This window comes from Tiliqua scincoides, chromosome 10 (assembly GCF_035046505.1).
Source record: "Tiliqua scincoides isolate rTilSci1 chromosome 10, rTilSci1.hap2, whole genome shotgun sequence".
Taxonomy (NCBI): domain Eukaryota; kingdom Metazoa; phylum Chordata; class Lepidosauria; order Squamata; family Scincidae; genus Tiliqua; species Tiliqua scincoides.
The window spans coordinates 23,991,724-24,018,792 of record NC_089830.1 but is presented as its reverse complement, the minus strand read 5'-3'; the positions used below and the strand labels follow the sequence as shown (position 1 = coordinate 24,018,792).

The window sequence follows — 27,069 nt, the reverse complement described above, 5'->3', positions numbered from 1 at the left end:
GGGGCAAGAGGTCACCACTGCAGGCGGCTTGAAATCAGTCATTGAGCTTGTATGAAACATAAATTCCAGACCTGGTTACAGAAATCAAAAGGGATACAGAAACTGGTAGAAACATTCTCAGTTTGCATACTATTTGATACCAGGACAAACCGCTTCATCATAATGAAATTAAGGGTTGCCAACTGTTTTTACTGACTCTGCTCCCCCGCTTTTAGTATTGGGTACTAAATACTACAAAGGGCTACTGAACCTTCAGGATGATGATGGCGCCATGATGGTGGATGAGGGAATTTTCTTTGCTGCAGTTTTCCTAAGAAAAATGGCCACAAGGGGAAAAAAAAAAAAAAAAGACAGTGGACAGGCTTCTAAGGCAAACTTTTCCTCATGGAAGAGTTTTCTATCTTGCCTCAGAGCATGATGCGGCAAAAGGGAAACTCGTTCCCAAAATGTAGTTCCACAACTTGTGGAGTTTGTGCAGCTTGTGATAGTCTGGAACAATTAAGGGAATGAACACTGGTAGGGAACCTTCTGTTTTGTGCGCACAGCAGGGCGACAACCCTCTCTCATTCTCGCCCATCACTTATGGTTTCACACCTAAGTACAAAAGATTTCTGAATATTTTCAGTCAACCCACCAGTGAGCCAGTGCAGAAACATTTTTCTGCACCAAGAGTTGCGCAACTTTCTCCTGCTCCCCCACCCCACTCCCTAGGTAACTTTCCTTTCTTTGAAAAGGCTGATTCACACATACTGGATCATTCTGGTGGATGATCCACAGCTAAACATCTTAAGGGATGTGTTGGGGGCTTTATGAAAAATACACAGAAGACAGGGATAAGGACATAAGAAGACCACTGCTGGATCAGGCCAAGGGCCTATCTCGTTCATCTTCCTGTATCTCACAGTGGCCCACCAGATACTTCAGGGAGCAGACAAGTCCACAAGATATCTGCATCCTGTTGTACCTCTCCCTTACACCTGGCATTCTCAGGTAGCCTACTTCAAAAACCAGGAAGTTGCACATACCCATCGTGGCTTGTAACCTGTGATGAACTTCTCCTCCATACGTCTGCCCAATTCCATTTTAAAGGCATCGAGGCCAGAGACCACCACCATATCCTATGGCAAAGAAGGTTCCACAGATTAATTACATGCTGGGTAAAGCATTTTTTTGTTTTGGTCTGCTTCCTTATTTCCGTCCTCACGTGACAAGCACAAAATGAAGTGGAATCACACACACACACACACACACACACACACACACACACATCTAGTGTACCTCACACTTTCTGCTTTGTTTAAAGGGAGCGGCTCCATCTGGGGTGGGCTGGAGGGAGGCAGCGGCAGCAGGTTCAGTTTTCAAAAGTCTCCTGTGGTAGCCCTGCCACTTGAAGCCAGTCGCATTGTTCTCTTGAGCTGTGGGCCGGCCCTTGTGCACCTGTTCTGCTTACTGGTGAGCATGACTGTGAGAAGTGATTGTGAGAAGCTCCAGAAGAATCTCTCCAGACTGGCAGAATGGGCAGCAAAATGGCAGATGCATTTCAATGTAAGTAAGTGTAAAGTCATGCACGCTGGGGCAAAAAATCAAAACTTCACATATAGGCTAATGGTTTCTGAGCTGTCTAGGACAGATCAGGAGAGGGATCTGGGGGTGGGGGTGGACAGCTCGATGGGAATGTCGACCCAATGTGTGGCGGCAGTGAAGAAGGCCAATTCTATGCTGGGGATCATTAGAAAAAGGTATTGAGAACAAAACAGCTAATACTATAATGCTGTTGTACAAACTGATGGTAAGGCCACACCTGGAGTATTGCATCCAGTTCTGGTAGCCACATCTCAAAAAAGACATAGTGGAAATGGAAAAGGTGCAAAAGAGAGCGACTAAGATGATTACGGGGCTGGGGCACCTTCCTTATGAGGAAAGGCTACGGCGTTTGGGCCTCTTCAGCCTAGAAAAGAGACGCTTGAGGGGGGACATGATTGAGACATAAAAAATTATACACGAGATGGATAGAGTGGATAGAGAGACATTCTTTTCCCTCTCACACAACACCATAACCAGGGGACATCCACTAAAATGGAATGTTGGGAGAGTTAGGACGGACAAAAGAAAATATTTCTTTACCCAGCATGTAATTAGTCTGTGGAACTCCTTGCCACAGGATGTGGTGACGGCATCTGGCCTAGATGCCTTTAAAAGGAGATTGGACAAGTTTCTGGAGGAAAAATCCATTACGGATTACAAGCCATGATGTGTATGCGCAACCTCCTGATTTTAGAAAAGGGCTATGTCAGAATGCCAGATGCAAGGGAGGGCACCAGGATGCAGGTCTCTTGTTTTCTGGTGTGCTCCCTGGGGCATTTGGTGGGCCGCTGTGAGATACAGGAAGCTGGACTAGATGGGCCTATGGCCTGATCCAGTGGGGCTGCTCTTATGTTCTTTTGTTCTTAGGATGCCACCATGAGGTGGATGTATATGTAGTTGCCACTGCACTCCTTTCCTCCACACTTCCTTTTTTGCTCTATTCCCCCACACCCTTGCTTTCTGAGTTAAGAGAGTAAGAGGAGGAGGACCAGCAAAGCTGGGCAGATGAGGCAACTAACACTCTTTTAACCTACCTGACATCAAGAGTCACAACAGGTTGCCCACCATCGATATGAATGATCTGTAGTTGGAAACACCTGGAGAGGTATAAGAGGTATTGCAGCTCCGCCTCTTGGGCAGCCAGTTGGATAGGAAAGGGCCATTGTCCATGTGGTCTCTATCTTGTGGGTTAATAAAGGTTTCTTCAGACTGTTGTGATGATCAGACTAAATCACACCAGGTAAAACCCACACAGCAGGTGTGGAGCACGAAATTGTGTTGCAAGAGCCAGATAATATATCATTTGATGCCATTGCATTAGGGATGCAACCTTTAGCAACTTATTATTATTATTATTATTATTATTATTATTATTATTATTATTATTATTAACCGTCCTGGGTCCCTTTAGAGCTGCCCTGGGTCCCTTTAGGGAGAAGGGCGGGATATAAATAAAGTTTATTATTTATTTATTTATTTATTTATTTATTTATTTATTATTGTTGTTGTTGTTAACAGTATTTATATACTGCTTTTCAATGAAAAGTTCACAAAGCGGTTTATAGAGAAAAATCAAATAAGTAATGGATCCCTGTCCCCAAAAGGCTCACAATCTAAAAAGATGCAAAAGAATACCAGCAGATAGACACTAGAAAAGACACTGCTGGGGTGAGGAGGGCCAGTTACTCTTCTTCTGCTAAATAAAAGAGGAGCACCCACTTGAAAAAGTGCCTCTTATCCAGTTAGCAGGTTTATACAAGTTGTGTGCCTTGTTATCCACGATTATCCACTGTTACACAGGTTGTGCCTTGTTATCCATTTTGGAACCGCCAGTGGATACCAAATCGGTCGAAAAATAGCTTTAATGACATGCTTACAGGTTTCATGCTCCCCCACTGTCACCCCAGAATGCATTGGTGTAGATGCTATAATGCCGTGTTTCTCAAACTGCAGGTCGGGACCCGCTAGGTGGGTCGCCAGCCAAATTCAGGTGGGTCCCCATCCATTTCAATATTTTATTTTTTATTTTTAATATATTGGACTTGATGCTGTCATATGTCCATAGTCCATGCATGCATATGTCACATAGTATGTGAATGCATTTGGGGAAATGTTACAGATCTGTGCTTTTATCAAGTTACTATGTATATGCTTTTAACAATGATAGTAAATGGGACTTACTCCTGGGTGAGTGTGGGTAAGTATTTGTACTAGGGGGGATGGTATCCCTGATAACAGTGTAGAAAAACAAGATGGTATTAATTAACTGCATGGATTGATTTTGTAAGTTACTCAGGGAAACTGCATCTGCCAGTCCCTCCAAAGTTGCATGCATTGATTGCAAGCATATTTCATCAACACACTTTCCAAACTATAATGATTAACCAGCTAAAGTTTCTTCAGTCAGCAGGGAGGTGTAAAAATGTGGTTGCATCACATGTATATCTGTTTGGCCTTGTGCAGCACTGGTGCGCCTTCCACCTCATCTTCGAACCTGTTCAGGCCAGTTCCTTGTCCTCGCAGCACTTCTGAGCACACAGGAAGGAGGAAGAAGTCACACACGGAGGTTTTGTTTTCACACCTTCCCTTACCACCGACAAGGCTAGCAGGTTCTGTGCTTTTCCCCCTTGTGGTTTCTGAGCGTGCACTTCACACTTGCTTACTTAGCAAACAGGTGCAAATGCATCAGAAGAGGAGGCTTTAAAAAGAGAAAAATAAGGCTCGGGGGCAATGGCTCCCCAAGAGCGCCTCTCCACTTTGTGTATGACGGAAACAAAGTGGAGTGATCCATGTCCTGTTCCCCCTTATTTTAATCTCTTTTTTCTAATTCTTTGGACACTTTCAGCCAAAAGAATTTACATTTCAAATTTGAATAAATTTGAACAAATGCATACATTAGAGATGGAACATATGAATGAATGCATTTTACTGAGCTTACTTATAATACACATGAGATCCATGAACTGTGTGCCACACTCCTCTTGCACAGTAAAAACCTACAGACCAAGTCAGAAACTGAAGTGCTTGGGACAACTACGGATGTTGCAACTGGCAGTTGCAGTTGAGCATGGGTTCCAACAGTCTCCAATGGGCCAGAGGTTCATTGGAGACTGGGGGCTTCCTGAGGGCCGAATTGGGGTTCCCGAGGGCCACAAATGGCCCCCGGGCCGTGGTTTGCCCACCCCTGGTCCATCCCTATAACTCTTATCACATGATCACTGTTAGCACATCCTCTTCTTGTGATCTGATCGGTGATGGCTTTGCAACACCACAGCTATCATCTACCATCACTTGCAACATAGCATTTGCAGCATGGGGACTGTGCATTAGGAAGAAACCCACACCTGCCAGCCTCGTGCACTTAAGATTGTCATCTAGATAACAACACTAGACTCACCAACAGTTTTAGATGCCAAAAAAGCAGGCTTGCCACCGCTGGTGCTTTGGGGGCTCTGCAGAAATCAGACTGTGAAGCTCTTTCACAGCACATCTCAATAGGTTAGCCAGTAGGAATAATACTCACTGTTTATCCTGGGCATACCTCAGTATCCCAAACACCTGACCTCAAGATCTTAGTAAACCTTGCCAAACCTTGAGACATCTCAGAGATAGGAATTTCACATGAAGGGTGTGATGAAGAGAGAAACTTTCTGTTTCCTCATTATCTGGGAACAGTGGCGTCACTAGGGTTCGCGTCACCCAATGCGGGATGCCAGCGCGTCATCCCCCATGCAGTGGGCGGGGCAACACCCAGGTTGGTGGGTGTGAGGATGTACCATCATTCCGCCCCCACTGGTTTTTTGGCTGTACCTTTTGATAGAACAAAGATAGAACACATTCTGCATGAAATTATGCATTGATTGATATGTAACATGCTGGTATTATTCCTCCAAACTGATTTTAGTGATTTTGGTCACTAGTGGTGTCACACACACACACCCCCAGGGTGTCAATTTACTAACACCTTATTGCAGCAGTTCTCAAACTTTTAGCACTGGGACCCACTTTTTAGAATGACAATCTGTCCAAGACCCACCAGAAGTGATGTCATGGTGGAAGTGACATCATCAGGCAAATTAAAATAAATAAGTATAAATAATTAAAGTAAAACAAATAATTAAATAAGCAGAAGCCAGCCCTGTTCCACCAAGTGAATTTCCTCTGTAGCCTGCCTGCAATAACACCCCCCCTCCAAAACCAGTAAGGTTTTCAGCCCTACCCAGAGCACAGTTCAATTTAAGAACTTCTGTTTAAACCAGATCACTGTCAGGATCCACCTGGCTTTGCAAGTCTCAAAAAAGTTCACCTTATCAGCTGAAGCCTCTTTTGATCCTTTTTAGTGGGGGGGGGGGGGAGGCTGCCTTCTGGAGCAATTGTTTAGCTCCAGGTGCATAGGATCAGGACCATTCTGGTAGCCTTGCACTCTCCTTCACCTGATCTTCTACACCAGCCAAGGCACGTTTGCTTACTCACGAGTAAATGCGACCATGAGGCTTTCCATAGGGCTCAATACATTCATCTGCATGGAGGGAGGGACTTCCTTCTCAGATGTTTTTGGGGGCTGCATTCATTGCATCAGGACCTTTCTGGTGTCTTTGGATTCCTCTCAGCCCGCCCTTTCCTAAGGGGCTAAGGCAAGTTTGCCTGCTCACGAGTAAATGCGTGATACGACTCACTTTCATTTTCCATAGAGATCCATGCATTTTTTGTTCTCCTGTTTTTTCGGCCATAACTTTTGATAGAAAGGAGATATTTCATTCTGGTTTTTTGCATTGCCTTCCGCTCGACATTCCGCAACCAACGGTATATAATATGATGGGGCTACTCCTAACCACCATGATTTTAGTGCATCACCCCCCAGTGCGCGTCACCCCCCCCGTGCACATTACCCGGTGCGGACCACACACCCCGCACCCCCTAGCGACACCACTGTCTGGGAATCTTGTCCCTGAACATGAAGAAATGTCCGGAGCTTTTCCCAGCACACACTCCGGCTCCTTCCTTTAATCTTGGGCTCCGATCTCTCACAACAGCTTTTGCCTGGTTTTTACCAGCGCAGGTCACCATTGGACTGTTTATGTTTACATTTCTGATAGTGTTTTCAATATAATTTGTATCAGTTTTTATTCTGTAAGCTGTCTTGAGCGATGCTGATGTGGGAGAAAGGCGGGGTATAAATTCTTCAAGTACATAAATACAAAAGAAAATCATTGACTGTCACTTTTTAGGTAATATGATCAGTGCTATACATAAATATACATTTTTCTCAGATTTAACCTGTGTGTCAATAAATATCTCTGTGTGATAAAGAAAAGTCAGTAACTTATTTTAATTCAGCATAAAAAAATACCATTAAGATCAGACAGTTTTTCCTGTGTGCCCAATATTTTGTTTTATTTTGTAGAGCTGTATGATTTGTCTTTATTTATAATGTGCAGTGCAATTCTATCTTGCACTGGAACAGGCAGGCCAGGAGGCCACAGACACAGGCCACAAGAAGTACCCGAAGGACAACAAAAATGGTCTCTCTGTGCCCTTAATGTTGCTAAAAGAATTATACTCAAGACTTGGAAGGACAAGTGCCTGCCTGGGGCTTCTCAATGGATGGAGGATCTCCTGGCTCTTTCGATATCAGAATCTGCTGCATATAGAAGACAATTTTTTATAGATAACTTTTTGGGTATTTGGAAGTCTTTTCTAGATATTTATGTATAGACCTGCCAGCGATCCTAGTTTTATATATAAGGATATCTGTAATCTGTAACTTTGGCATATTTATTCTTCCTTCTTATAGTCTTTTCTTTTTTTTCTCCCCCTCTTTTTTTTTTTTTTTTTTTGCTTTATAGGTTTTTTAATATACATACAGGTCCAGCCTATTTATACACAAATTTTTTATACAAGGATTTGACTCAACAGGAATGGCCCCTGTAAATAAGAAGGAAAGCGCTGATCCCTGGAGAAGGGGGAAAATGCACCCCTTTAAAATCAATTTAAAAAACTGTTCAGTTTTTTAAACTCCTCCTTAATGAGAGGAGAGGGGGGGCAGCTGGCTGACAATCCATCAATCCTCTCTCTCTCCCTGCCTTCCCCCTGAGCACTGAAAGAAAGATACTTTGCATTGGTGAAGGGAGGGGCTGGCATGAAGCCTTTCTAAGCACTTTGAGAGAGACTGATTGTTGGGTTGTCGTCATAATGACTGTTATCTTACATCACAAAGGTCAGCAAGGCTGTTTTTAAATCACTGGAGCAAAGAAACTATATTTTTCAAAATTGAATTGCTATAGTGCGTTTTTTTGCCATCCATACGAGTGCTTGGAAAGGAACCCATGTAAATAATTAGTCTCAACCTGTATATCATATTGAATTGTATGATTGTATCTTTTTTATTTTATGATTCATCAATAAAGAAAAGGAAAATATGATTCAGCTGAAAATAAGAGGTAGTCATGGCAGCTGAGCAAAAAACCAAGCTCTGCCTGTCACAGACAGGGTGCATTACATTATACAGCAGCAGCAGAGTCCCTCGCTGTCATAAGGTCATTCAGTGAACATTCGGTCCAATCTATTGCCTTTGTGGTGTAAACAGACACTCCCTGCCAGATACTAACTGGGTGCACAGGCTAAAACTTGTTGCCTGGTGCAATTGCTACCCCCTGCACCCCCTTAGCTACACCAGTGCGTTCTTCGCCTGCCACTTCCCGGCCTTCCTGGAAAGTGACACTTGCAGCAGCAGCAGAGTCCCTCACTGTCCTTAGCCTCATTCTAGACGCTAGGCCTTGGGCTGCTTCCAATTGGCCCCAAATTGGTTGTTATGTGATAAGGTCATTAAGTGAACATCCAGTCCAAACTATTGCCTTTGTGGTGTAAACAGACACTCTGTGCTAGACACTAGCTGGCTGCACAGGCTACTGGAGATAGATTGCCTCTTCTTTGAATTAAGAGCCTCTCAGTTGTGTACAGTCACTCTGCCGCAGGCTATGGGAGATGCAATTGCCTCATTAAGAGCATATTTATTGTGCTTTGACCACTGTCATTTATGAGGTTTGTCATTAAGCAAATGGTTGTTAAACGGTGCACGCCTGTATAAGGATATATGTAACTTTGGCATTTTTGTCCTTCCTTATTATAAGAACATAAGAAGAGCCCCGCTGGATCAGGCCAAGGGCCCATCTAGTCCAGCTTCCTGTATCCCACAGTGGCCCATCAAATGCCCCAGGGAGTACACAAGACAACAGACACAACCTGAGTCCTGGTGCCCTCCCCTGCACCTGGCAATCAGAGGCAGTCTACCTCTAAAGCCAAGAGCTTGCACATACCTACCATGACTTGTAACCAGTAATGAACTTTTCCTGCAGAAATTCCTCCAATCCCCTCTTAAAGGCATCCAGGCAAGATGCCATCACTACATCCTGTGGCAAGGAGTTCCACAAACTAATTACACACTGGGTAAAGAAATATTTTCTTCTGTCTGTCCTAACTCTCCCAACTTTCGTGGATGTCCCCTGGTTCTGGTGTTATGCAAATGCTTCCTGGGGCATTATACTCTTTCCTTTTTTGTCCCCCTTTTTCCTTTATAGGTATTTTAAAAATACATATATAATATTGCATTTTACGATAGTATCTTTTTTATTTTGTTATTCATCAATAAAGTAAAGAAAAAAAGATTCAGCTGAAAACGAGAGGCAGTCGTGGCAGCAGAGCTAAAAACCAAGCCTCTGCCTGGCACAGACAGGGCGTGTTACATTGTACAGTTTTTCCGGATGGGCAATCATCATTTAGCAACTTAACAAAACCAGCGAAAAATGAGCGCCAGGAGAAAAATCAGTTTCAACCAGCTTCCAGTTGTTTCGCTTTGATGGTTCTCACCCTTTCCCAAAAAAGCGGGGGGGGGGGGGAAGCAGCTTGTCATATTTGCAATTGAAACTTGGTGGGAAACTTCTCATCAACATCGGTGTGCAGGAGAACAAGACCCAAACAAAGCTTTAGGGCCAGGGCATTGGGCCATGCCCCATACCCTCGTGGATCTCCAGAAAGGCAGGCTAGTCCTGCCTTTGCAGACTCTTGAACAAGATTAAACTTAAAACATCCCCGATGAATGAAAACTGCAACCACTGGGGAAATAATGTCCGTACCAGGAGCCACTGAAAGGCAAACGAAAAGAAGGAAAATGCTGAGCAAGGCTGAGTGAGGCTTTTCTCTGAGCAAGAGGAGTATTTATTATTATTTATTTATTGGAGTTGCGATCTGCCTTTCTCCCTGGGGGGCACCCAAGGCGACTAAGGAGTAGAGTTTGGGGGATGTAATGAGGCTGCAGCCTTATTAGCCAGAACTGGCTTCAAATTTATTTCCTCTCCCCAGGAAATGCTTGGTTCTGGGAGGAGGCCAGAGGCACAGATACACCAAATTCTCTGTTACAGAATTCTCAGCATCCTCACAAGCTGCAGTTCCCAAGGCCCTCGGAGAGGAAACCAACTAATATCAGCAGGGCCGGCCCATCCATGAGGCCAACTGAGGTAGCTGCCTTGGGTAGACTGATAGGAGGAACTCGCCTTCATGTGCTCACTGGTTTCTGCTCCCCTCTAATGTTTGCCTGAGAATCAGCAGAGTTATTACTGCATTAATGGCACACATACTGGTAATAGTTCTGCAAACTCCACATCTCACCTACGGAGGCAAACTACAGACTCTCCAATTGCATTTTGTAACATGAAAAACAAGTGGAGGTGGGAAATACAAGTGGAGGTGAAAAACATGAAAAACAAGTGGAAGTGGGAAATAAAACTACCCACAACTAAATAATGTTTGGACTTTGCCCCAGAGGCAGACCAAAAATATGTTGCTGCTTCACATTTCTGTATAGAGGATAAAAAGCAAACAAGGGCTTGCCACTATCCATTAATCTACCTAGCAACTCACACACTGAACTCACCGTAATGCTGTGCTTAAGTGTGCCCGAGGTTCTGTTGGTGAGCCCCACGGTATCCAATGCCTTGTGTGCAAACACATCTGCCGGTATCTTCATATATCTTACAACCTTGGTAGTTATACTGGTGTCAACAACACCGGGCTGCACACACTGCGGAAGGAAGGAGCATTAGAGTGGGTGACCATGTCTGAATCCATGCTTGTCTTCCCCAACTTAGGATTCCTCAGTTCAGGGGCTGGGAACTGCAGCCTGATGTTCAGTTGGCAGAAGGTTCTAGGCTGGAGGTCTAGGCTTCAAGTACTTTTTTTTCCCAGACCTTGACAATCTGGAGGCTTCATATTCTGACTGCCAATAAATGTGTATGGACTGGCAAAATGCCAATCCAGGTTTTTAGAAGTTACTCTACCATTGGTACCTCTTTGCCAATTCTGTCCCTTTTGTTGCTTCCAGTTCAGAATCACTGGGGAATTAGTGATGGGCTGTCTCTTAATTAGGCAATTCCTGTGGGGGGGGGGGGTTAATTGTTGTCTTCCTTTCATTATTATTTTCATTTTTCCTGTTTATAATAAAACAACACTATCACAAAATAAAATAAAACAATGGAAGGGAACAAGTAATAAAAACAAGCTTGCTTCCTCCTCTCCTTGGTCCTGCCCCTGGATACTAAAGTTGTTTAACTAAGGGCGCAATCCTGATTGCACCTTGGGCCAGTGTGGACTTGCACCAGGCCAGGAGGGTTGCAAACATGCCCTTAGCAAATTTGCACCTCCTCAGGAGTCAGCTGGGCCATGGAGGGTGTGAGGCCTCCCTGTGGTGGGAGGGGAGCGGAGGGCCCGCCTGGCCTTTCCGAGGGGGACCCCCTTGTGGAGGCCTCAGAACAGTTCACCAGAAGAAGGGGGGGTTGTGTCACCTGGTTCCCCCTCTTTGGGTTGGCAGCATTTGTCAGTCAGGAGCAGGGGCTGCTAGCAGCAGATCCTCCTGCCTGCTCTTCTAACTCCCAACTGCATTGTCATCCCTGGCCTCCAGGTTTATGTAGGGCAGACCCTCCGCTTTGGCCCCTCCCTTTCCCTCACAGGGATGGTACAAAAAGAGCCTGTCTCTGGGACTGCCCTCCCCTGGGATTACCAGCACTCCTCCCCTTCCTCTCTCTGGTTCCCTCCCACCTCCTCTCACCTGGAGCTGTCAGGGTTGTTCCTGAGATGGCTGGGAAGGCTGCTGCCTCTGCCCTGGTCTCTGCCTTTGGGGGGTGGGCTGGCCCTGCCCACCTGGGTCCTGTAGCTCTGCAGACGACGTCGGGAGGTCCAGCTGGGGGCTCCCGATGTCACAGCCAGGTGCCCTGCCCGGCAAGGCAGGAGTGCTCCCCTTCTCCCCCGAGGCAGGGGAGAGGCAGCTGCCCAGCAGCCGAATGGCCTGCGTCCTGTCTCCCCCCTTCCTCCTCCAAGGTGGAGGGAGAAGCGGGGGGTTCAGCACGCAGTGTTCCTTTGCTGCGCTTTGCCACCCACTGGAGTGCCCAAGCAGCGTGTGGGGAGGTGGCCCCATGCTCCACCAGCTTCCTCTCTGATCCTCTGACCCAGAAGTCCTCTCCCTGGGTAAGCTGGGGACCTGTGGGAGGGGAACCCCGACAGAGGGACACACACCAGTCCACGGTGGCTGCATCCTGCCTCCACACCAACTTGGAAAGGGATGATTGCATCAGCCAAGCTCAGCCGACATAGGGGTCTGGGGTGAGCGGGGAGGAGGCGGGGAGGGAGGTGTTCCGGGGTGGGGGGAGGACAGGTGGAGGGCGGTCCTTGGGGCAGGCAGGTGAGGAGTAGGAGACTGGGTGCCAGCTGTTATGCCAGATCCCAACCCCGTTCCCCAAGCAGCATGGAGCAGCTTCAAGTCACTCCACTCTCCTCAAACTTATGCTACCTCCAGAGGTGGTGCAAGTTCGAGGAGGCCCATTGGGGCTGTGGTGGTTTACCCGGGGGTAAGGGAAGGAGTTTCACCTTACCTCCAGCTGAGCCACTTCAGGCCCCAATCTTGCACTGGATACAGCGCAGCTGTCCTGGCCTGCCTGTTCCAGTGCAAGGTCAGATTGCGCTGTAAGACACATTTCATTGTGCTCCTGACCGTGCTACATTCAAAGTGAAAAAGGAGGAGGAAGCCACTAATTAATGTTGCAGGGGCCTTGTGGAATGGGACTTCTTTGATCTTGGTTGTGGGGAAGGACATTGCTAGACAAGAGTGCTATATCACACATTAAGGAGACCCTTTGTTTTAATTCTCCTCGCTGCAGGTGGTGGGAGCACAGGGTGTCCACAGCTGGAAGGAACCTACAGTGTGGACGTGACCAGGAAGAATGCCATCCCATAGGCAAATCCTAATTTCTTAACTGGAAGAATTTTGCCCTGTTGAGTGGTCTGCCACAAGTCCGATTGTCCTTTGATTGCTTGGGATAAGAACAGGAGGCTCAATCAACAGTACCTGCACAATGATGCCTTTGGAGCGGTATTCTCCGTCCAATGCTCGGGAGAAGACATCTATAAATACCTGAAAGGGCAGAAAAGTCAGAGTCTGAGGGTGAAAATACCTCTGTGAGCATTCAAGGTGTAGCAACCTCTTCAAAAGAAGGTCTCAATTGACAAGGGCACAATCAAGCTGCATGTTCCACTTATGTGAAAAGTAGATTATTTGAAGGTCATGAAGGACACACAGTGGTAGCAGGAAAGAAAAGAATGGATTTATAGCACTTTCCATGCTGAAAGGATGTATTGGTGATACATCAACACACAATCCTATGTTAGACACAATCATTGTATGCCTGCCCTACTGTCCTTGAAGGCTTCCGTGTGAAAAGCAGGAGGGACTTGGAGTCATTCTGACAAGCAAGAGGACCCATTCTGGGTCCTCCAGTAGTGTCGCTAAGGGGTGCAGGGGGTAGTAATTGTACTGGGCCACAAGCATAAGGGAGGGCAGCAATCTGAGCTGAACACTAGTGACCAAAATTGTTAAAACTTTGGTTTTATAACACCATCATGTTATACACCATTCAATGTGGAATTTAATGCAGAATACAATGAAACAAACAGCATCAAAATATCTCTATTATATCAAAAGTTACAGCCAAATAACAAAAATAAAAATACAACTGCATTATGTAACAAAAACTATGTTTGGTTAACTCAAAACTGACCATTGAGACTGTTCATTCTGAAAGCCAATTACGTGTTCCTATGATACAGCAGGGAACCAATAAGTTGTTGATATGGGGGGAGCCTGGGGGGGAGGCAGCAGAGCAAGTGGGCAGCTAGCTGCTGGGGGAGGAGGCAGATTTTCCCCCATTTTCACCCTTTTTAAAAGGCCAAGTGTGACGTCACAACCAGGGCATTCTGAGTTCAGCACTGGGCTACACGATCCTTAGCTATGCCACTGGAGTCCTCTCTCACCCTGTGTGTGACATCTTCCCCATCTATTGGGAAGGGAAGGATCCGGAAAGATCAGCCACAACAAGAAAATCACCAGTCATCTTAACAGAAGAAGAAAAAGCTCAGTCAATGGCTCCTCCTCCTTGTATCATCTTGTGTTCAAGCCCTTTGAGTTCTTCAACTTGCAGGAGGGCATCTCAAAAGTTCTGAACAGGGCACACCTGAGCAGCCTTTCATATGGCAGGTGTAGCCCCTTAGAAATGCACTCATTCCTGTAGTTCTTACTCTTTTTCTGCTTAAGCTAGGAACACACCAGCAAGTTTTTCATGCGCAACCAGTCAAGTGCCCCTCCAACCCAAGCCACCTCTTTCCCTTCCAGAGAAGCTGCAGGCATGGTGGGGAAAAAGATAGAAGAAACCCCCTGGAAGGGGGTTATTATTACTGTGATTCAACTGACTGGGAGCTGGCACCTTTCCCTTCAGCAGGCCACAGAACTGCACCAGAAAAATATGTCCTCTTGACAGCCTGAACCTGAAGATATAGGGTTACAGAGGTGTACATGCTACTCACCTTGGATGCAGCATATATCTGTTGCAGGGGGATAGGACGACGGGCAAGTAACGAAGACATGTTTATGATAATCCCCTTCTTCCTACAGAGAGAGTCATTCTGGTGAGTTACAGCAACATCTGCCCTTCCCCAAGGAATCCAATGCAAACCAAGATTCTCCAAAATATTCCAGAGGGAACAGGCAGGGATGCCTTTACAGCAGGGATGCTCACACTTTTTTGGCTCGAGAGCTACTTTGAAACCCAGCAAGGCCCGGAGATCTACCAGAGTTTTTTTACAATGTTCGCGCCATTATAACATATAACATTTATGTGTACAATGTATGTTGGTGTACCTTGCATAACCACATGAGCCAATATTGCACAACACAACGTCAGCTTCCAAAGTCAACCTGCACTCCTTCTACAACCCACAAACCCTTCCTGCCTCAGGTGCTCTTATATCCCTGAGGGCCCTATTGCCTTCAAGTGGCTGCAGCTGTGCAGCACACGCTGCTGGATGCCCAGGCCTGACCCTTAAAGGGGCCACTGCTGACACCACATCTACCTCCTCACCAGATCTTCCTCCATTCCAATACAAGTGTGGGGGGGGGGGCAGATCTCCATACCTACCAGTGCAAAAACAGGGGAAAGGTGTGGGGGAGGGAAGATCTCTATATAGACATCACAGTAAGACCAGTGCAAAACCCCTTGCACACAGAACCAACAGATGGAAGTTGGAGGGGGGCAGATCTCCATACATACCAGTGCAAAAACAGGGGAAAGGTAAGTCAGCCCCAGTAGAGTCAACGGGGCTTCATCCCAGGGATGCATGGATAGGAGAGCAGCTGCTCTGCCTGTCTACTCAGGAGTCAGCCTCAGCAGAGTCAAGGGGGCTTCATCCCAGGGATGCATGGACAGGAGAGCAGCTGTTCTGCCTGTCTACTCAGGAGTCAGCCCCAGTAGAGCCAAGGGGGCTTCATCCCAGGGATGCATGGACAGGAGAGTGGCTGCTCTGCCTGTCTACTCAGGAGTCAGCCCCAGCAGAGTCAAGGGGGCTTCATCCCAGGGATGCATGGACAGGGGAGCAGCTTGAGAGGAGCTCCTCTGCCTGTCTACTCAGGAGTCAGCCCCAGTAGTGCAGCCCAAGAGCAGCCCCTGACGCAGCTTCGGCTCTAATAAGGTGCCCTCCCCCCCTCCTCAGACCTGCCTTGCCTCTGCTCTCTGCCTCCACAAAAGGGGGCCAGGCAGAGGGCAGTCCTGCCACAGAATGCCCCCGCATTACAAGAGCAGCCCCCGATGCAGGGACTGCGGCTGAGGCTCTAACAAGGCGCCCCCGAGGAGGGCTGCGCAGAGGCCACGGCCGCTCACCTTGTTCCTCACCTCAGCAGCGCTGCCTCTCCCGCGCCAGTTTGGAGAGACAGGGCTCCGCGATCGACTCATTTTGCCTCAAGATCGACCAGTAGATCACGATCGACGTACTGAGCACCCCTGCTTTACAGCAATCAAAGAGCCCTTTTGGCACCAGAAAGACTGTGACCCCAAGGACTGGAAAAGAGCAAAGGGAGACAAGCAAATGTCTCTTTCTAGCTAAGTATGCTACATCAGTGCTTCTAAACTATGTGATGTGGCCAACCAACCATTTTGGGTTCAATGTGCCAGGGACCAGAACCATCTCTGTGCTTCATAATGAAGTCTTTTTATCTGATCACTCCTCCTTAGATAAGGTGGCTAATACACAAGGTAGCAGGTTAGTTGAGTTAATGTCATCTTTTCAGTTAACTTGCCTTCATGGCAGTTTTTTGGATAACTCAAAGGGTTATTTCACTTTCTTAAAAAAAAGTAGGGCAGCAAGTGTCATCAATTATATTTTTTGTTCCACCAGGTTATTATCTTTTAAGCTGAACTATGACATCTTAGATCGTCCTGATAGTGATCATTTACCTGTATGTCTCTCTATATCCACAGAAATCCCTCAGCTGCCTTTTATTTCCACTGATTGGGCTGACAGGACTATTGTTGTGGGGAAACCATTGAAATGGTCCCCCACTATGGATTTATCAATCCAGGAATTATTAAACAGTCCTAATCTTGTGGTTTTACATAGGGACGTTGTTAAAGGAGACATGGATCCTATAGAAAGCCTTAACTATATTACTTCAATGTTAAGGCCTTTATTAGTTCAGAAGACACGGGAACCTGGTTCTGCCCCCTACCAGGGTAGCTGGTTTGATAAGGAATGTAGATTGGCCAAAAAAGTCTGACTCGATTGATTAGGAAGACAAGACAAACTCGGCTAGTTTCAGATTTAGATGCTTCGACCCAATGTCGTTCAACTTATAAGGAACTTCTGAAACAAAAAAAGAGTGCACATATGTCAGCTCAGTGGACGGAATTGGGGAAGGCTGTCATGGAAAAGAATGAAAAAAGTTTTGGTCTTTAATTTCACCTCCCAATTTGGGTCTTAGCTGTAAAATGAATGACTGTATTGCTGCCGGTACATGGTGTTCATATTTTAGTAATATATTTGATAGTGACGCCAATGCCAGGCAAAATAATGTTAGCAATAGCCAGTCGCTTTTGGCATTAACACCAGAATGGCCCCCAGTCACAGAACAGGAAGTAGGTGAACTTATAGATGCTCTAGCAACAGGAAAAGCACCTGGAGAGGACATGATTCCTCCCGAGGCGTATAAGACCACTATTGAATGGTGGACCCCTCTCCTTGCCAAATTATTTACTTACATTAATGCTACAAGACTTTTCCAGGAAGGCTGGAGGCAGAGTATTATTTTTCCAGTTTACAAAAAAGGGGATAATTCTAACCCCCAGAATTATCGCCCAATTAGTTTACTGGACATTAGTTCTAAGATCTACTGTCGTTATCTCCTTCAGAAGTTGGTAAAGTGGGTTGAGGAAAGTGATATTTTACATCAAGAACAAGCTGGGTTTAGGAAAGGCTATAGTACGGTGGATCAAATCTTTGTCCTTCACCATTTAATCTGTAAATATACAAGCAAATGGCTATTTGCAGCATTTATAGACTTTTCCTCTGCATTTGATACAGTCCCTAGGGATCGTCTATGGGATAAGCTTGCTGGGACTAATATTGATAGGAGGCTGCTGCTCTTAATGCAGGAATTATATACTAATACTACTTTGAGGGTAAGAATTAGTGCAGATGGAAGATTGACGGAGGAAATTCGTTCTACCAAAGGTGTTGCTTGCTGGCCCCACTTCTTTTCAACCTTTATATTAACAACATTGTAAATGTTCTAACTCATGCAGATCATTTCCCCCCTTCAATTGGAAACCTTAAGATTGCAACCCTTATTTATGCGGACAACATTGTTTTATTATCTTTGAATAGGAAAGGGCTTAAGAGAATTTTAAACAAGCTACAAGATTTTAGTGATTCGGAGCAATTGAGGGTGAATTACACCAAATCTAAAATAGTGGTTTTTGGCAAGCGTTCACCTAAATTTAGTTGGACTTTGGGTGATCACAAGATTGAACAAGTTCCTGCCTTCAAATATTTGGGTGTATTCTTTGACGAAAGAAATAGCTGGAAATCCCAACTTCAAAATGTTAAAACATTAGCACAAAAATCAAGCTATGCCTTACTAAAAATTTTCCATTCCAGAGGAGGTAATTTGGTAATTCCAGCTTTAAAGGTTTTTCGGGAAGAGTAATTTCTCAAATGTTATATGGTATAGAGATCTGGGGTATAAAGCAGAACAACATACACATTCCTGAAGTTGCTCAGAATAAATTTTTGAAGCACATTTTGGCAGTTCCCCCATCTACTCCGGCAGCATTTCTCAGAATGGAGACAGGTATGGTATCTATAAAGGCCAGAGCTGCCGTAGCCATAATTTCTTATTATGAGAATGTTGAACATGCCAGAAAATCGTCTTCCTAAACTCTGTTTGGCTGAGCATTGGAGAAGAGGAGATTGGGCTACTTTGGTGCAAATGCTCTTAAAATCTAAAGCTCTTTCTACTGACATTTTTGTCTTTTCTGAAATTAAACAAATGCTGAAGGAATGGATGTTCAAACTGGATAATGATCAGGACTTAGATATAGTAAGATCTTCATATTTTTCTCAGCTGTATCGTTTCCTGAAACCAAGTCACTCAAGAGTGCAATATTTATATTCACTTACCTTTGCCTCTTTGAGAAAGGCGTTTACTGAACTGCATTTCCAAACCATGCCAACGGCAGTTCTAGATGGCAGATATATGTCCATTCCCAGGCATTTGAGGTTTTGTATTTGTGGAGCAGGACAGATCGAGGATATTGTACATTACCTGCTTCATTGCTAGCTTTATCAAAACCCTAGGGTAAGATTTTTGGAGCCTATTTTGGCTATCCTTCAAGGGGAGAACACACAAATGAAATTGTGTTGGTTGCTTTCCCATTGTGACCCATTGGTCACTTATAGCGTAGCGCTGTTTGCCAAAGCTGCCAGAACTATTTGTGCCAACTACCTGGGGGAAACAGCAGTAGATTGTAAAGGAGATTCCTTAATATGATGGGTGTAGGTGCCTTTGTGCTTGATTTTGACCTCATTTTATCATTTTATCATTGTTTCTATTTTGATGTATACTTGGATCCATATATTTTATCTTATCTTATCTCATTGTGAGGGCTTTTAGCTAATACAATAAACAATTTTGACATCTGCTCATGATACTTTTTTCCTATACTGTTGACAACCCCAATCAAAATCCAGTTTCCTTGGAGGAAGCAGAAGCCCTCACAGGTGTCATTCTGGAATACTGTATAGGCAGGTTCTGAGGGGTGCAGATTCCCTCCTCGCCTACCTGGCAACCATCTGAGGAAGGATGATCTGTGTCATCTAGGAGAACAAGAGCAGTGACACACAGTCAGTGATGGGAAATGGGGCCCAAGCACCTTCCCCTTCCATGTTCCGTTCATCCATACATCACCCACCTTCAATGTAGAAAGTATATTGCAGTTCACCAAGTCAGGTATATACTGTAAGAGAAGGAAAAGAAGTGTGACTGTCTTGGTTATTGTCTTGTCACAAAGCTTCTGGCAGCTGATGAGAGACCAAGGGGGCCTCGACTTTCCATACCACCTGGGCATCTCTCCGCAGCCTTTGGAGCGTCACAGGACACTTCAGCTAGTAAAAGGTGGAGAGAAAGAGCGGCCACAGTCTGAATTTGACAGAAGTAGAGCCTGAGTCTTGAAGACTTGAATTCAAGGTTTGTTTTAATAATTATAATAATAATGATAATAATGATAATGATGATGATGATGATGATAATAATAATAATAATAATAATAATAATAATAATAATAATAATAATAATAACTTTATTTTTACCCCGCCTTTCTCCCCGAAGGGACTCAAGGCAGCTTACAACATATTAAAAACAATTTAAAAACAAATAAAAACATATTAACACATACTAAAAACAGCAGAGTAAAAAAAAAAAGGTAAAAAGAGCATAGAGCAGCAGCAAGTCATAAAAGAATCAGGCCTGTAAAAAAATATTAAAAGATGTTAAAAAGATGTTAAAAGGCCAAGAACTCAGAAGGCCTGTTTAAACAGAAGGGTCTTCAGGCCTTGCCGAAAGGTCTCAAGAGAGGGAGCCATTCTTAAGTCAAGGGGAAGGGAGTTCCATAGCGTTGGTGCCACTACTGAGAAGGCCCTATTTCTTGCAGCCGCCCCACGTACCTCCCTAGGCGGCGGCACTTGTAAGAAGGCCTTCTCTGATGACCTGAGAGGGCGAGCCGGATTGTACGGGAGCAGGCGATCTCTAAGATACCCTGGTCCAGAGCAGTATAGGGCTTTAAAGGTCAATACCAGCACCTTGAATTGGGCCCGGAAACGAATGGGCAGCCAGTGCAGCCGCTGGAGAAGCGGACTGACAGAGTCGAACCGCCTACCTCCAGTAACCACACGGGCCGCCGCGTTTTGCACTAGTTGCAGTTTCCGAACCATCTTCAAGGGCAGCCCCACATAGAGCGCGTTACAGTAATCTAATCTCGATGTCACCGAGGCATGGATCACCGTGGCCAGGTCTGCACGATCCAAGTACGGCCGCAGCTGGCGCACCAGCCGAAGCTGAGCGAAGGCCCCCCTTGCCACAGCCGCCACCTGGGAATCCAGGAGCAGCTGCGAGTCCAGGTGGACCCCCAAGCTGCGGACCTGCTCCTCCAGAGGGAGTGCAACCCCATTCAGCGCAAGCCGATAGTCCAGCACCAGCATCGAGGATTTCCGAACCAAGAGAGCCTCTGTCTTATCCGGATTTAACTTCAGCTTGTTAGCCCCCATCCAGATCCTCACTGCCTCCAGACAGCGCTCCAGGCCCTCAACCGCCACCCTGGAGTCTGGAGGAAAGGAGAGATAAAGCTGGGTGTCATCGGCATATTGATGGCACCCCACTCCAAACCCCCGGATGACCTCTCCCAGCGGTTTCATGTAGATGTTAAATAGCATGGGGGACAGAATTGAGCCCTGTGGCACCCCGCATCTCAAGGGCCAGGGTGTCGAACAGGCATCCCCCAGCACCACCATCTGGGACCGACCCTCCAAGTAGGAGCAGAACCACCGCAAAACAGTGCCTCCAGCTCCCAACTCGGCCAATCGGCCCAGAAGGATACCATGGTCGATGGTATCGAAAGCCGCTGAGAGGTCCAGCAGGACCAACAGGGACGCACTCCCCCTGTCCAGTCCCCGGCGTAGGTCATCCACCAAGGCGACCAAGGCGGTTTCCGTCCCAAAGCCCGGCCTGAAGCCAGATTGAAAAGGATCCAGATAATCCGCTTCATCCAAGACCCTCTGGAGTTGGGACGCCACCACCCGCTCAATTACCTTGCCCAGAAACGGGATGTTGGAGACTGGCCGGTAGTTATCCAACACAGTGGAATCCAGGGAGGGCTTCTTCAGGAGGGGGCGAACCACCGCCCGTTTCAAAGCGAGTGGTAGCGTCCCCTCCATTAAGGAAGAGTTGACCACCCTCCCTGTCCACTCAGCCAGCCCACCCCGGGCAGCTCTTATCAACCAAGCTGGGCAAGGGTCGAGCAGGCAGGCAGATGGCCTCACACTCCAAAGGAGTCTGTCCACATCCTCAGGCTGTACAAGCTGAAAAGAATCCCACAACACAGGACAAGCAGTTGCCAAGGGGACATTGTTTTAAAATTGATTGACGTTAAAGTCCACTTTTCAATCAAAATAGTGTCCTTAAAACAACCTGCTCCTTTGGTTACGGCGTTTATTGGCTCCTCCATGCAAGAGAGGGATGTTTCAAAGACAAGACAGAGGCACAAGAAGCTTCCACTCAGTCACAGCCTCTTTCTGTGTGCCTCTCACTTCCAGTGCCTCACCTCTTCAATCGCAGGCAGCCATTTGCCCATCCAAATGAGGGCAAAGACCAAAAGCCAGATCTGATAGCACAGAATGTGTTTCCTAATCATCTTGAGAATTGCCTAGAGAAGCCCTATCTGGAAACTCCGACCAAAAAATAAACTCCAATACAAAAAAATAAAGCTGAAAACAGTAGAATGTCAACTACCTTGATAATAAGAAGCCCGTGAAACGCCAGGAAGACAGAGGGGACGAGATTTCAGTAAACCTCTATGCATGTCTACAGGAAACTTACTCCCAGGTGAGTATATATAAGACTGCAGCCATAGTACTGTTCATGGTTAAGGTGTACAAATTAACATTTGGCCCTATTTGCAGCAACAGAATGGCAATCTCTCTGAAAATTGTTTCCAAGAAGGTTAGAATTCCTAATTCCACACGATATTTGCTCTAGGAAGAGGAACCCAGCAGCTCAGGGTCAGTGATTAAAAAGACCCAGTGTTGGGCGGGGGCATGTAAGAGCCTCATTACATGCCTGCTTGAGACCTGTGAAATATGGGGTGGTGGACAGGGGAGCCACAAACAAGTGTTGTAGTATCTGTACTTTACATGCTCAGTTGATTACAACCCAGAGATGACAGCCAACATGTCACAATGCACTGAACCACCAACTGTGTGCAGGAGAGATTGAACAAATGATGGTAGCTGATGACAGGCAGGGAGGTGCCAGGCGGTCTTTGGTTGAGACCAAACTCACCTTGTCAATGTCAGGGAGGTCTAGAAAACACAGTGGCTGAAGAATGGTCATGCCAACATTGTTCACTGTAAAAAGAGTGACCAGGTGGTGAGTTGTCACATAGACACAGAAGGCCAGAGGGTCAGAGTCACCACCCTTCCACCTTCGCTCAGCAACAAAGCAGAGGAGCACAAAGAGACCTCAGGCACAAACTTCGAGATGATGGGCTGGAACCTGGGTTAATATTAGAGACCACCAGCCTGATGCACCCACAACATGTTCTAATGGAAAACCAAGAGCCATCTTCAAAAAATTGACCCTCTCCCCATTTTGATATTCTCTGACCCTCTGTGGGAGGGACTTCCAGTGATTTCTCCACTGCTTGCTGGACATACAGCTCACTCCTATCTTGCGCTGGAACAGGCAAGTCCAGCCAAGATTGGGGTCAGAAGTGGCTCAGCAGGAGGCAAGGGGAAACTCTTCCCCTTACTCCCAGGTAAGACACCACAGCCCCAGTGGGTCTCCATGGACTTGTGTCACCTCAGCACCTATTGTGCTGTTAGGTTTGTGCGCATAGTGTGCACGTTGCTTTACTAAAAAACTTAATAAAAAGTATAAATAGGAAAAGGTGCATATACCAAGAATGCCACCTCAGGAGGTGGCACAAGTCTCAGGAGAACGGAGCAGCTTCAAGCTCTTCCACACTGCTCAGGGAATGGGGTTGTTATCCATCATAACAGCTGGGTCCCAGCCCTGCCTGCTGCTCCCTGCCCACCTGCCCCCAAGAACGCCTTCCACCCGTCCTCCCACCATCCCAGAACCCCTCCCTCCTGCCTCCTCCTGCCCTCCCCAGGCCTGGGCATTGGCCAAGCTTGGCTGATGCAACCCTCCCTCCCCATGTTGGTGAGGAGGCAGGATGCAGCCTCCGTGGGCTGGCACGCAACCCAGCACCGGCCCAGCCGACTCCCGAGAAGGCGCTAACGTGTGCTACCCTGCTGGGCTGGGACTTGTGCTGGCCTATTGTGCTGTTAGGATTGCTCCCATAGTGTGCATGTTGCAAGATTTAATAATAAAAAGTATAAATAGGAAAATGTGCATATACCCAGAATGCCAATCTCCAGGCCCTGCAGAGCATCTCGAATCGGCTCATAGCTTTCCGATCCCTCGGTGAAATCCATCTGGATGACTCTGGTGCTTCGGCCGTGCTGTTCCTCTGGGAAGTGAAGGCAAAGAGATGCTGGAACTGCCTTGCCAGAACAGGTCACTAGACCAACAGGCAGACTTAGGAACACTGAGCAGTTGTCTGACACATGCAGGTGTCCAGTCTTGCAGGGGTCCGAACAGCCTGTCCGGTTATGTCTCTGAAGCAGAACAGCCAAATCCTAACTAACTTTCTGTGCCGAGCTGCAGCGGCACCAGTACGGCCTCCACTGTATGCAGCATGGAAAGAGAGGCAGCTGGAGGTCTCCATGATGTTAGGAGACACCTGTTCCCTTGCCCTGAAGTAAGCAGCCACTGCCGCGATGGAAGTACTTGGATCTGCACCAGTATAGCTCAAGTCCAAAGAGCCATATGTCGGTGGATCAGGCCTGGGAAGGGGGATAAGATCAAACAGCAGCCTATGCCGCTGTCCACGCCCCCTTCCAGTGCTGGTCTGCCCTCCCCATCTCCCATTACCACTCTCCCCTCTTATAATGCACACTCTTCCTATAACAAAAAACAATGAGATAGCAAAAGAACAGCATACTTATCAATCTGTCATCATAAAAACACAACCTTCAACATGGCTCCAACTTTCTGTGTCAGTAATTACTTTGGCAATCTTTTCTTTCAGGATCCCAGAGCTCTGGAAAGAGTCCCATTTCTGAGAGCTGGACCCAGCGGCTTGCCCAGTCACCTCCGCCTCCCAGGTGCAGCTTCTTACTTACCAATTTCAGCAGCCACCTGCTTCAGCTTTTCCAGGGAGCGGCTGATGAGAACCACGTTGAGGCCTCTCTTGGCAAGCTGGAAGCCCAAGAAGGAGAGTCAGGAGATCAAAGGGTTAGCTGCAAAGGACTAGCTGCAAAGGGCTAGGAAAGGCCAATCACCAAGTGTGAAAGTGCCTGCTGTGCTCCTTTTCCTGTCGGAAGGTTCCTGGATCACTTGTGTCTTTCTCTTTGCTTACACCTTGAACGTACATGAACCTAAGCATGCCCAAGAGGACCCTTCTAAGATCCTTTCAAACATCATAGTCCACTCACCTCATGCGCGTAGGCTTTTCCAATCCCCGCCGTGGCTCCGGTTACCACTACAAAGGAGGCAGAAAGGACAAGCTATGAACAAGAGGAATGTCACCCGGAAGAGTTTCACTCAAGAAGTTCAATCCTTGTCAGAAATCCAAAGAACTTCCTAAGTTCATCATCTGAGGACCCCTTTGTGACAATGGCTTCTGCATGAAGGTCATTTCAGTGCAGGAAGAGGTGCCAACTGCATCACATACAACCCGTGGAACCCCAGGTGCACACGTCCACCCCTGCAAAGAAAGAGTGCTGGGGATACAGTCAGAGCTGGACACAAACCCCAGGAGACAGATCTGGTGAAGGAGCCAGGCTGCAGGATCGGGTTGGAGTAGTGTTGGGTTTGAGTGAATAAGTGCTGAGACAACATGATGAATGCGCAGACAGAGGAGACGGAAGAATGGGTGAGAACAAGAATAGAGACTTGATAACAAGGCAAACCCAGACCGTGTGCCAATAAGTGCAGGATCCAATTTCCTGAGCCAATTGAGGGTCAGAGTTTTTAGTCCATTAATTAAATCTGCACCAATATCCATCCAAACAAGACCATCATTTGGAAGATAAAAGGCAGGCTCTCCTTGTTTTGAGAGGATGCATTCCTGAGTCTCAGCAGGCATCATCTCAAGAGTGGTGATCTGCTTTTGGCTTCCCCTCTGCCATGGTTTATAGCAACATGTATTCATAAGAAGTCATTTCTTTTAAATGTCTTGCTCAATTAACCCATTTCTGCCCAGCTCACAGGTATGCACATTTGATCACTTGCATACATGCAACATTGGGCAGAAATGACTGAATGAATGCATTTTTTAAGTCAATCTAAAGGTCTTCAGAGATGAATCTAACTTATTAATCAATGAGCTGCGGGGAACCTGCACAGGATTCAGCCTCTGTTCCATTCCCCATGAGAAGATGGCACAAAAGAGGCACTCACCTGCCCAAGGTCCATAGCTGGCCAGGTCTACCCCTTTCCACTCTTTTGACAGCACATAAATCCTCAACCGATATCCCAAGCCACAAGCAGCTTGCCAAAGGAGACGGAGAACAGTTATAATTCCGAGGATAGACAGTGCCAGGTTGAGACAGAAAGTGCTGTTGGAAGTCATTGCTTCTCTTTTTCAGCAGCATACACTGTCCCTGATCAGACAGCTTCACGAGAGATGGAGCACAAGCAGGCTCTTTTATTCTTCTATCTCAGGGAGGTGCCTGCAGAGTTGCTAAACCTCTAGGAAGGTGCTGGAGTTGCCAGGAATCTGCAACAATCTCTAGGTGACTTTTGAAAGCCATGGCAGGAATTTCCAATGTAATATCACTTGCAAAGACTTGCTAGAAAGGCCAGGATTTGTTACCCAACTTTCCTCCTGGGTAAGTGTGCATTGGACCGGGGGGGGGGGCATACTGTACATGTGACAGGATAAGCCACACTTGCTGAAAATCCTTTTATTCCCACTATGTATACATATGTTCCATATGTATTTTCCATGTACCACATGCTGCGATACAAGGATATCTGCAAGAGGGATCTGCAGGCCTTAGGATTTGACCTCAACCTTGGCCTCTGAGCGTCCCGCTTGGACTGTGCAGCATGGCCTCTCCCAGTTTGAAGAGACACTTGGCCAACAAACTGAGGCAAAGAAGGAAGACCATAGCCAGGGGGACAGACCAGGGACAGACTACACTTGCTCCCAGTGTGGAAGGAATTGTCACTGCCGAATCAGCCTTTTCAGTCACACTAGAAGCTTTTCCAGAACCACCATTCAGAGCACAATACCAGAGTCTTCCGAGACTGAAGGTTGCCAACAACAATTTTTCATGTAATATTTATTTAAATTTTATATACTGCCTTTCTCTGTTTTTACACAGCATTTAAGGTGGATTGCATAGGCAGCTGAATCTTTCAGTGGGGTTTTTCCAATATTGTCACCAGAAGTCACCAGGTGTATGGTGTGCTTTTCTCTTCTGGCTGTGTGCCCTCAACCTTCTGCAGGCAACCCTAAATCAAGCCCAGGTAGGTTCTCAGGGTCCTGACCATTCTTGCCAACTGACCTCTCCTCACTCCCCCTCTATGTCAACTCAGGTTGAGACTCGGTCAGCGACTCCATCCTCTCACAACAGATTACGGCACTCTGGCTTTGCATCTCCTTTCCAAGGGCATGACCTGAGTTGCTCCTCTTGGCTCTTTGGGCAGTATGATAGCACGACCACTGGACCACACCTCTGGGCCATATATATTTTCTATATTATATTTATTTGGAT

The 27,069-nt window shown here is 46.5% G+C and overlaps 1 protein-coding gene across 1 annotated transcript; it reads right to left on the bottom strand.

Moving 5' to 3' along the window:
- Nucleotides 1–241: 241 nt before the first annotated feature.
- Nucleotides 242–25,762, bottom strand: LOC136661060 (very-long-chain 3-oxoacyl-CoA reductase-like). Its single transcript, XM_066638081.1, has 12 exons — nt 25,748–25,762; nt 24,781–24,852; nt 24,469–24,544; nt 23,643–23,753; nt 22,562–22,626; nt 19,422–19,466; nt 19,292–19,326; nt 14,488–14,569; nt 12,977–13,042; nt 10,514–10,660; nt 1,026–1,118; nt 242–310 (listed from the first exon to the last, which is right to left on the bottom strand). The coding sequence occupies exons 1-12, from the start codon at nt 25,760–25,762 to the stop codon at nt 242–244; spliced, it is 876 nt and encodes a 291-aa protein (XP_066494178.1).
- Between the last annotated feature and the right edge of the window lie 1,307 nt (nt 25,763–27,069).